The 10,936-nt window shown below is 42.8% G+C and overlaps 1 protein-coding gene across 2 annotated transcripts; it reads left to right on the top strand.

The window, feature by feature from the left end:
• The first annotated feature begins 1,716 nt into the window (after positions 1-1,716).
• On the top strand, positions 1,717-10,257 carry dnajb5 (DnaJ heat shock protein family (Hsp40) member B5). Of its 2 annotated transcripts, none has more exons than XM_072388033.1 (4): positions 1,717-1,845; positions 3,063-3,327; positions 4,067-4,728; positions 8,311-10,257. In XM_072388033.1, the coding sequence occupies exons 2-4, from the start codon at positions 3,117-3,119 to the stop codon at positions 8,542-8,544; spliced, it is 1,107 nt and encodes a 368-aa protein (XP_072244134.1). In that variant the 5' UTR covers positions 1,717-1,845; positions 3,063-3,116; the 3' UTR covers positions 8,545-10,257. The 2 variants fall into 2 exon arrangements, with proteins under 2 accessions (XP_072244134.1, XP_072244133.1); XM_072388032.1 differs by lacking the exon at positions 1,717-1,845 and adding an exon at positions 1,854-2,326.
• Positions 10,258-10,936: the final 679 nt, after the last annotated feature.

Below are 10,936 nucleotides of genomic sequence, written 5' to 3'. Positions count from 1 at the left end.
CTGGTTTGGGCTATTTTAACTAGCGGTGGAGGAAGTACTCGCATTGTTTACTTAAGCAGAAGTATTAACGCCACACAATAAAGATATTCTGTTATGAGCAAACATCTTCCATTTGAATTGTAAATAAAGAGAAATCATGTAAGTGTTATTAGAGAAATTCACTTAAAGTGGTGAACATAATTGTACTTGATCCAGAGGAATGTCTGCCATGATGTTCACATGATCATGTATTCATGACTGGATGAATATTACCTGTGAATCAATGTAAAACTCTGTTTTATGTGATGGTAGTAACACGTCTCAAAAAGGTTGGGACATGGGCAACAAAAGGCTGGAAAAGTGGCACTAAAAGAAAAAAAACTGCTGAAACAGCATATGTTAAATGGCAACAGGTCAAAAACATGCTGCCTACATCCTGCATCTATGACAACAGCATATCTTCATTGTAGAAGAGTCTGGGTGCTGGACTGGCATGTGTGCAGTCCAGATATCTCACCAACTGAAAACATTTGGCACACCATGAAATGTAAAATACAACAAAGAAGATCCAGGACTGTTAAACAGCAAGAAGACAGCGTTCCTCTCCCAAGGGTCCAGCAACTGGTCTCCTCAGTTCCCAGATGACATTACCACTGTGTTAAAAGAACAGGGGATGCTACACAGTGGTAAACATGACATTGTCCCGACATTTTGAGACATGTCATCCATCTCAAGATGAGCACATATTTTTATCAAATAGTAAAATGTCTCCCTTTACACTTTTGTAATGTTTTGTGTCCTCATAAGAATATAATACTGGTACAATGAGATCAACCAATCATTGCTATTTTGGCATGCTGATCATTCTACTGTTATTTCAGCTGCAATAGTTGAAAAACAAAGTCAAGGGCAGATTCGTTTATAACAGATTTAATCTATAAATAAACCTTTTCTTTCCATCACTGATATTAGCTGAATAATTGTTTGAGAATGTGTGCTACTTAAGGACACATCCAAGGCTTAAGGTAAATCCTTACTTTCTGCATGTTACAATCTGATGTAGCTTTAAGACATTTCTTAGTTCAGAGTTGTGAACCATATACAGTATTTATTAAATATTCCTAAAGTGATTTGTATTTAAGAGGGAAGCCATGGGTCAGCTTTTTTGTTTGAGGTCCCTCTGGCAGCGTTGAGTCAAAATTTGGGGGGGGGTTGTTTTGGTAGAACAACCTAAACTTAGAGTTTTATTGGGGGGGTGGGGGTTCGTGATGGGGTCACATAATGCATTCCTGATTATTGTTGGCAACTTAGCTGAGGTGAGGTCCAGTTTTAAACTCAAGGATTTGAACCAAGGTCAGTGTTAATGGCACAAGAGGGGGGTGCGGAGGGGATATGTTCGAGTGTTTTAAGTTGGGTTGATTTGGTGGTTTGGTGCTGGATTTATAAAATGTGATTCCATGGCATGCTGTGTCTTTACAAAGATAGAAACTGGAGTGTGTGGAGTCACCATATGACTCAGCAGGGTTTATTCAGACTCAATTCAGGCACGACTATATGATCACGAGCATGAACGCGCACATCTTATTTCGTAAATCAGGTAATTAGAGACGCTACACTCTCTGCGCCCCTGAGCAGTGGACATCCACAGTCCGCTGACCCGCCTGTGCCCTGAACGATCCTATGGGTATAGAGGGTTAAAACAATGCGACTATAGCAGAATGTTTAGTTACACTTGATCCTGGATGTGTGTTTTTGAGCAGATCTCGAACAAAGAGCCCTGCTGGCTGCTGGCTGGCTGAGGGGGCTGGGTCTGCTCTCCAGTCTAAGCAGCGATTTTCAGGCACAGGTCCAGGAGCAGCAGGCTCGGTAAGGAATTCTGTTTAAAGTTGCTGTACATCTTAAAGTACGGAGACCACGCCAGGAGAGATCGATTATTGATTGAGAATATGTTTCCAACCCATCACTTGAGAATAATGGCATTCACATGCTCGCATCAGCTGAGGTCATAGGATTATTTTTTCCCCTCCTTATCTCGTTGATGACAGTCTAATTTTGCTCTCACATCATAACAGTTGTAGTGGTATAGATATGGATATAGGACTGTGGCAGGCTGTATGTGTCCGAGGTTTTCCAGTGAAACGTCAGACGGACTTCAGGGTTTGATCAGCGGTTATTTCAGAGCCTGTGATCCTCCCGGCGTCCTGACGTCAATTTATAAGGACCCAGCAGAGCCGGGGAGGCAGGCATACAGCGGGGCTGAGGGGAAAGAAGAAACAGAAAAGGCAGGAGGAAAGACAGAAAAGCGGACCATGTTGATCTGAATCGTCCTTGATTATTAAGCATTCTGGTAGGATTTTTCTTCAACTCTCTCCTTCTTTCAATTCCTTTTCAAGCTATTTTTTCTGCCACTTCATTTGATTTTCATTGTGTGGGCTTCTGTGTATGGAATATATCCGTCGGGAAAACCAGTTGGTTGGTGTAAATGACACACAAATGAAATTTGCAGGCTGAAGGGTTTATTTTTGGCTGTACAGAGAACTGTATCTCTTTGTACTGACAGCATATAAGTAGCGTGTTACAGAGGCATAGATGGTACCAGGCATAGATTTCCTCCTCACTGTGCTCTCATGATCAAAACTGGAGATTATTATGTACTGCTCATAAGTACTGGAGAGCCACAGTGAAAGGGTCTGTCTGTGCCCTGCTGGTTAAGCTCAGCAGAGGTGGAGGTAGATCATCAGCATGATTTCCAATCAGTCAAATGGTTTTATTTACAAAGCCTAAAAACATTTAAAGGTAAATGTGTTGGAGATAACAGCTCTAGTTGAAAAGGAAAAAGCAGATGTAGGGAATTCCTCTACTCTTGTCTCAGGCTACCTCAGCACTGCAACCAGATCCCCATAGCAACAGTTAGTAAAACCAGCACTCTGTGTTCCTAAGACTAAATAGACTTCACAGTAAAACCCCGAAGGAGAGCTCTTGGTTTTACACTGCACCTTTGCCAGGTCATATATATAGGCTCTTCGTCTGGGCAGCGTCTGTCTCAGGGGAGTATTATAGGAGTCTTACTTGTATCTCACCAGTGACACACCACAGCCTGAGCTGAAGAGGGGGATCCGAGTCCTAATAGTGCAGGTATGGGAAAGGACTACTACAAGATCTTGGGAATCCCCAAGGGCTCCAACGAGGATGAGATCAAGAAGGCGTATCGGCGAATGGCGCTTCGCTTCCATCCCGACAAGAACAAGGATGCCAACGCAGAGGAGAAGTTCAAAGAGATTGCAGAGGCCTATGAGGTACTCAGTGACCCCAAGAAGAGAGTCGTCTACGATCAGCTGGGAGAAGAAGGTGAGGGGGGCGGGTGTTCCTATCTGAGTTTCACCATGTCTGACTGTCTGATCGTTTAGTAAAAGGTTTTCAGAGAGCAGGCAGAGCAGCCGTCTGTTCTCTGTCATTGAAGTCTTGTTAAACAGGTGTTATAATGGAATAGGCTGCTGCTGAGAAAACTCAGGAACAGATCTAATATCACAGAGGATAACCCTGGTGGGTTTCAGCCACTAAAGTAATAATCCTGCCTCTTCAATATTTTTTTGTGTTTATGAGCAGGACTGTGTGGGTTTGTTAATCATTTTCTTTTGTGGCAACCACACTTACCAACTCTAATATCTCAGTCTACCTCAGCCACTTGTGCCGTGTGTGTTAGTTGACAGACAGATGGCTAAAGATCATTACGTGGTTGAGATATGAATAGCAGGGACTGCTGTATTTTGCATTTGTGGGTGTTTTGTGCATGTGTGTCTGTTGAAAAGGAGTGTGTGCTTGTGTTTTAGTGTGAGTTTGTTGGATGGAGTGACCTGGTATTTCATGAGTTTCTCCACCACCAGCACTGTTGGAAGATCAGTGATGCTGTGGGATTTTTCCCGCCCACATGGGTTTCACTCTTCTCTCTGCTGTTACCCACACTGTGTTTTCTGAACAGGGTCCTGCGTCTGGTGTATGAGTTTGTGTTAATGTGTGTCTTCAAATGGTGGGTGTTTGACTGTAGGCATGTGCGGTCACATGTTCTCATCCCTCTTTTCTCTTGCAGGTTTGAAGACAGGAGGCAGCAGCTCTTCAGGTGCTCCTGGCAGCTCAACATACCATTACACTTTCCACGGAGACCCCCATGCCACCTTTGCCTCCTTCTTTGGCGGCTCCAACCCCTTCGACATGTTTTTTGGCTCCAACCGCAGCCACAGCCGCTCCAACGGTTTCTCCTTCCACAACGACCACAGCAATGACCCAGAGCAGGACGTGGAAATGGATGAGGATGACCCCTTTGCTCATTTCGGGAGACAGTTTGGCTTTCCGGGAGGGATGAACAATGGCTTCCCAGGGGAGGGTCGCAGGAGGAGGGGAGGCCCGTCAGAACGCTTGGGGACCAGTCGAAAGCACCAGGACCCCCCTGTGGTTCATGAGCTCAAGGTCACGCTGGAAGAGATCTTCCACGGCTGCACCAAGCGCATGAAAATCACCCGCCGGAGGCTGAACCCAGATGGCCGGAGCATGAGGACGGAGGACAAGATCCTCAACATCGTCATCAAGAAGGGCTGGAAAGAGGGCACCAAGATTACTTTCCCAAAAGAGGGAGACGAGACCCCTGAGAACATTCCTGCCGACATAGCCTTTGTGCTTAAAGACAAAGGGCATGCCCACTTCAAGAGAGACGGTTCCAATATCATTTTTAACTGCAAGATCAGTCTAAAAGAGGTGCGCCTGTCTCTTTTAATCTAAACTCTATCTTCTGATTCTCTATTCACTTTCTATTCATTCTTTTTTCTAGCTGTGCTTGTAGATTAGTAACTGTTGCTTCTAGGGTTGGGAGTTAGATTCCCAGCGGAGTTGGCACAGCAGAAAAAGTAAATGCATTCAGTCCAGTTGCTCAGGTAGAGAGGTATGCCTGTAGTTTAAGGGTGTGATCATGTACTGATGGGTGGTTAAGGGTGCTTATTCATGTGGTTGCTGCTGTCAGGCAGGATCAGTGGAAGCACAGCGTCTCTGCCACTGTGGTGTGAGAGAGGCAGCAGGAATGTGGTGTCCTTGTGTGACAGGAGCACAACCATCATCCAAACGTGTTCTGTGCTGCACTATGAAATCATATACATAAACACTCAAACCAGCACACAACATCCAGCTCTACACAGCCATAAACGTGCAAGCAAAATCACTCTCAGTTAAAGATGGATTGTATTGTAACAGTGGTGACAATCCAGGCGGCTATTATTGTGATTGTCAGGACATTTAATTAGCTGTTCCAACAGTACGAGGTCAACGGGTGCAGCACAGCTTTAATGTTTCCAGTAGCATTGCCACTCACCAGCCAGCAAGCCACAGGTTGACCTAACAGCAGGTGTTCTCAGACAGTCAGTTGTTGGTGGAGATGTTTGAACGGTTCAAAATTGGCTTATACTTTCTTCAAACCAATTTTGAAGAGTTTTTATGGAAAAGCTACCCTGACTCTGGCAAATCACCCTAGTGGTAATGCATCGGAAAACACAGTTGCATTCACACAGCAACACAGTGGAGAAAAGAGCACTTTAGAGCGTGCTGAGTCACATTAAGCAGAACATTTCACTTAATCAAACCTGCACAGGGATTAGGTTTGCACTGCAGAAGTTCCACAACTAAAACCCTCAACTCTTACCACAGCCAGATAAGAGACTTAGGTCTGATGCAGCTGAAGACGAGATGGGGGAGAGAGGGGGATATGTGGCTGGAGTGGAGGTGGTATCTGGGGAATATTAGGGAAGTGGGTCAGATGATTCAGTTTCCAAAGCAAATACAAGCTCTTATTGCACGGCTCCTTTCTGCTCTGCTTTCTCTGAAGACGTGACACTAAATGCTGCAGCATTGCACACTAAACAACCTATCACATACTGGAGAGAATGCATGCATTTCACCAACAGATTACCTCCCCAAGAGGATCAATCTTTCCAATGACTTAAAATGATGCAAGCGCAGCTCAAACACACTGATATTTTGGAGTTGGAAATATTTTGACTTTTGATGCTTCCCCAGCTATTTGGTTGCTCAAGTTTGTTTTCTGCCTGAAGCATGCCCCAGTGTGCAGTTAGTGCAGCCAAAAGCATTTGGCCATGTTGTGAAACTCCTGGACGGCTTCTTTCAGCTCACAGTGTCCTCAGCGTTTAGAAGGGTAAAGATATTGTAGCTCAGATTTGGCACACATAGCTCTCTCAAACCAGACTGGATCAGGATCTGCGGGAAGGCTCTATATGGCATTAATGATGTCGCTGCGGTGTGCTCTTATCATCATCAGCATTTTTCTCTGTTCAGCAGCAAACCCACATCCAAAGACAAGTATGTGCTAATGATGTTGAATCTGTGGAAAAGAGACAGCACAAGCATTTTTAGCTGCTGTTGTGTTTTAAACCTGCCACCTCACTTAGCATTAACAGCCAGCTTTTTAGACAAGCTGAATTTTGAGGACACTTTTAGCTGGGAAAAACAAAATCAAAAGTTCTACTTTTAAGAAAGCAACAGTGACAGTTACCCTTAGGACGTGGTCTTCGGAAAAGAATGCAGATCTAGAGAAGGATCTTACAAGTGTCGCAAAAAGTGCTTGTTTGTTTGTGTCGGTCTCTATGGTGTTGTTGTCTGAGCTGAAGCTTATGCAATCAGTGGGCTCACCGATCAGCTGGCAGTGTGTGTCCAGCGTCATGGCAACCTGTCTCAGTGTGTAAGACTTGAGTTAGTCAATGGAACTGTTCATAACAAGAGGATGAACCACTAGTCCCGAGCACAGTTGTGGGCTAAGTCACACCATCATGTATGTAGTGGGTAGAACGAGACTGATGTCATGGCCAGAAAAGTCTGTCTGTCCTCTGAGGCAGCTGAAGTTCAATGATCCACATTTACACCTGTTTGTTTGACAAGTCCACCAGACGAGACAAGAGAATCCACCAATAGTCTTAACAGAACACTTGCCAAATAGTGACATGGGTGAGGCCTTAGAGGTTGCCGTAAGTATAATTTAGCTTCAGGAATTTGATCCCAGACATTGCTAAGCACATAGCAGGCCACCCTTGATATGATACACATTAACCAGCCTCTTTTGAAATCATTACAGTCTTGGTATCCAACCCACATTTTCATTATCTGCTGACTTGTCTGTCATTTGATCGGTTCACCACTTTGGTCAATAGATTGTCCAGAAATGCTGTGGAGAAGTTTATGTTTTTTGCATTTAGCTCAAAGCACTTTCTGTCAAGGTCTCAAATAGCAAAAAATGTTGTGAACAGTAATCCTGAATACTGAAAAGCAGTGCAGGACACAGATGCCCATTATCAGCAAAGAAATAACGGGAAAAAGGAAAGCAAGAGGGAAATATGGAAAAGGTCATCACCCAGAAATTACAATAATGGGTATCCCGAACCCACTGTTTTTCTTTAAAGCACCCTTCTTCCTATAATTTCCATTTATATACCTTCTTATTTATCATTTGGTTATTTAATGAGTTTCCAAGTTACTAGTTTGGATTCTTTTTCTTGCCCATTCTCTTGACCTAAGCCTTTATCGCTCCGTGACCATATGGTCTTACACAACATTTTTCCATGTGTCTCTCTCGACAGTAACTACTCACTGACTTTATTACGTGTAGAGATTTAGTTTGTAATAGTTGCTACTAGGAATAGAATGAGAAAAGTTGAAAAAGTTTCCTGAAAAATAGTTGTTTCTATTCACTGTAAATGTGGAGCCTGATTCTCCCTGGGAGACCCGTGACATCGTGATAACCACAGCTTGTAGTTTGGTGCTCTCCATACTCTGACTGGATTCATAGGGCATTGTGGTAGGGAGGTGAGGCTGTGTGTGTGTGGATCTGACAAGTCCTCCAACTATTTACGAGCTCAGCCGATTCCTGCCTCCCTTCATTAGCCTCAGATATGAGACCCTTGCTAAAATTAGTCCCCTGTGCAATGCTGACACACTTACACATTCACACGCAAACACACGCACACAGAAAGAGCTGAAAACTTTTCCACTGCCAAGTCATGTTTCCCTAATGTTCCTGTTCCAGAGGCTGCTCTCCAGATCCTACAGTGCTGTAGTTGGTGCTAAATAGTTTGTCCGAGAATACACACTTTTTCTTTTCCTCACACATATTAAACCAAAATAAAACAGAAAAGCATAAAGATTGTTCTATGATGACATACTGGGGGGGAAGATAAAGTCCAGCTTTACTTAATGGAAAAATTAAGTCACTGAGATATTCATGGCTTTGGCATTTCGTTCCCTCTAAAGATATTAACCCTTTATGTGTCCTCTCCTCTGCAGGCGTTGTGTGGGTGCACTGTGAGTATTCCCACGCTGGAAAACCGTGTCATCTCGCTCCCCTGTCATGATATCATCAAGCCAGGGACGGTGAAGCGACTCAGAGGGGAGGGTCTGCCTTTCCCAAAGAACCCCTCGCAGCGCGGTGACCTCATTGTGGAGTTTTCTGTCCGTTTTCCCGACAGGATCCCCCCTCAGTCCAGAGAGATTATCAGACAACACCTCCCTCCGTCGTAGGAAGATGCACATTAAATCTTCCCACCACCACACACTCCGGACAAAATCCAGAAAATCTATCAGGATTTTATTTATTCACGTTTGTCTTTTGGTCCAAGCACACACACAAGCACCTGATGAGTGGAGCACTGCTGACGATGGGCTCAGCACAACTGTGGCTTTTACTGGAACTTCTTTTCTTAACTGTTTTTTATGGATTTGTCAGTGGTTTTATAGGCTGTCCAAGTCTCTGGTTTTGGTCTTTTTGTGATAGGATAAAACATGAAGCATTTTTTTAAAGGACACTTTTTTTTTTCTTCCAGAATTTTCTTTTGCAAATGTTTCGAAATAGGATTCTTTCATTTTACCATGAGTGTCGCAGCAGCTTCAGTGTGTTGAGTGCAAACCCTGGCTTTAACATAACATCCCTTGCGCCTGCTTTCCTCATGCTTTCAGTCCAATTTAGCATTCTGTTTGAAGTCTCTAGGCTGTTTAGTATGATCTGTCCCCTAAAATAAGTTGACTTGTGTAATAACATAGTTCACTTTAAGTCCAGCATTAAATGGGATTATAATAAATATAAGCGTATCAAGGCTGCATTTGAAAATCTGGAAATGACAATCACATACTGTAAATGCAGTGAAAGCTTCAATACTGACATCTGTATGTAATTTTGGTGCTTTCCCTTCTGAGCTGTCTGGCTGCTCTGCATTGAATAGCCTTGTTCATTTTCTGAGGGACATATAGGTGCCTTAGCCCAGTGACATACCACATATGTGAATGCACACACAGGTCACGCTGTAATAAATACAAACAGCCATGGTGAGAGCACAACAGTAAATGCCCCTCAGTTGTGTTATACATTACCATTAGGAGCTGGTAATTTCAGAAAAACCATAGGTGAGCAATTTAAAGCCAATGTAATACTGTATAAAAGCGAGAGTTTTTTTACGATAAGATTTGATACAAGATTGAGAACTTTTGTAATTGCATCTGTGTAAAGTACCAAACAATTTCATGTTGGATTCCCCAGAGGAATGTCAGCATGGCTGTATTCTTTCAAATCAATAGTCAAGATTCCTCTGACAGACCTAGCTTTTTTTTTGTGTGTACATTTTGCTTACTCTATTGGCATTTAAGGGCCATGTCTCGGTGCTAATGTGAGCAGTGCCAAAAATAAACCACACTGGTGTCTGCTTTTGGGTTTCATGGAATCTTTGGAGTTTGATAACTGCTTCTGGTCTCTCTTAACACTTGTCCTTTGAGCTTTACATCTGTACAGCTCGTAGAGAACCCTGTTTAGGACACGGGTTCTGTAACATTGCAGCAGCAGCAGCAGCAGCTGTTCTGTCTCAGCTGCAGGGGACTCTGAAACCTCAGCTCTTCCTACTGTACAGCAATTCTAAAATGTATGTATCAGCACTGATTATGCAGACAGTTCTTGGAGGTCACATATAGAGATTATATGAAAAAATGTTTGAATACATCATGGTTGAGTTTTTTGTTGTACGAAATACTGACAAAACTGAGATGATGGGCAAGACTTAAATGACGTCTGTGTGTGTCACTGTCCGTCCTGCCTCTGAAGGCCTCAGAAGACACTGAAGTGTGGCTGCAACCAGAGCGCACATGTGCTGCTGCTGCTGCTACTGAATGACTCACTGTCACTGCTTATCTACATTTTACAATATAGTATTTATTAACTTTTCAAAATGGAATAAATAAGCCAACTGTGTGAAGTGAAGTTTGTGTTATTTGCATTTGTTCTATAAGAACTATCAACTACTCGTGTGCTTCACATGGGCATCAGCAACAAAGCTGTCGGTTTTAATTAGTATATGAGGATTACATAGAAATAAACCTGGTAATTCCTATCATTACATTCACGGTCATAACAGTACCAGCTCTCCGATCAGCAGCAACCAGGTACATCTTGATTGTTCAACATCTAAGCCCCCTGAATGTGCACCTCGACACAGATAGGTGTCTGGAAAAAGTGACAGACCCACATAATTTAGACTTTTTTTTCATGCTTTAGTTTGTAGATCACCACTTTACTCATAATCTAACATCTAACGTTGATTGCACACAATCACTACTGCTTTCCTTGTTTCTATCAGGACATTTCCGTGGGAATTTTGTATTTTCACTGCAGAACATTTATCTAAAAGCTATAGTTACAACTGATCTTAAGATAGATAAGAAACATGTGATGTTCTAAAATGATAAAACCATAACTGTCTAAAGCCTAATAAGATCAGATCATCCCAATATCTAACAAGAGGAGAGGTCAGAGATTTAATACAGATCTTTTTCCTTTTTTAAATCTTTAATGATTTACTTTTTACAGAAAGGGGGAAATTTTGTTTTTGATTCTTTACAGTAATTCTATTCTAACACAATTTTAAAGATG

This window comes from Leuresthes tenuis, unplaced genomic scaffold, assembly GCF_036924035.1.
Source record: "Leuresthes tenuis unplaced genomic scaffold, fLeuTen1.0.hap1 SCAF_6, whole genome shotgun sequence".
Taxonomy (NCBI): Eukaryota; Metazoa; Chordata; class Actinopteri; order Atheriniformes; family Atherinopsidae; genus Leuresthes; species Leuresthes tenuis.
The sequence above is the reverse complement of the archived record's forward strand: the minus strand, read 5'-3'. Positions and strand labels throughout refer to the sequence as shown.

Excerpts from the sequence above, each read along its gene's own strand:
- dnajb5 (XM_072388033.1), top strand. The coding sequence starts at position 3,117 with ATGGGAAAGGACTACTACAAGATCTTGGGAATCCCCAAGGGCTCCAAC. Across the intron at positions 3,328-4,066 it reads CGATCAGCTGGGAGAAGAAG|GTTTGAAGACAGGAGGCAGC; the intron begins GTGAGGGGGGCG and ends TTTCTCTTGCAG. Across the intron at positions 4,729-8,310 it reads GCAAGATCAGTCTAAAAGAG|GCGTTGTGTGGGTGCACTGT; the intron begins GTGCGCCTGTCT and ends TCTCCTCTGCAG.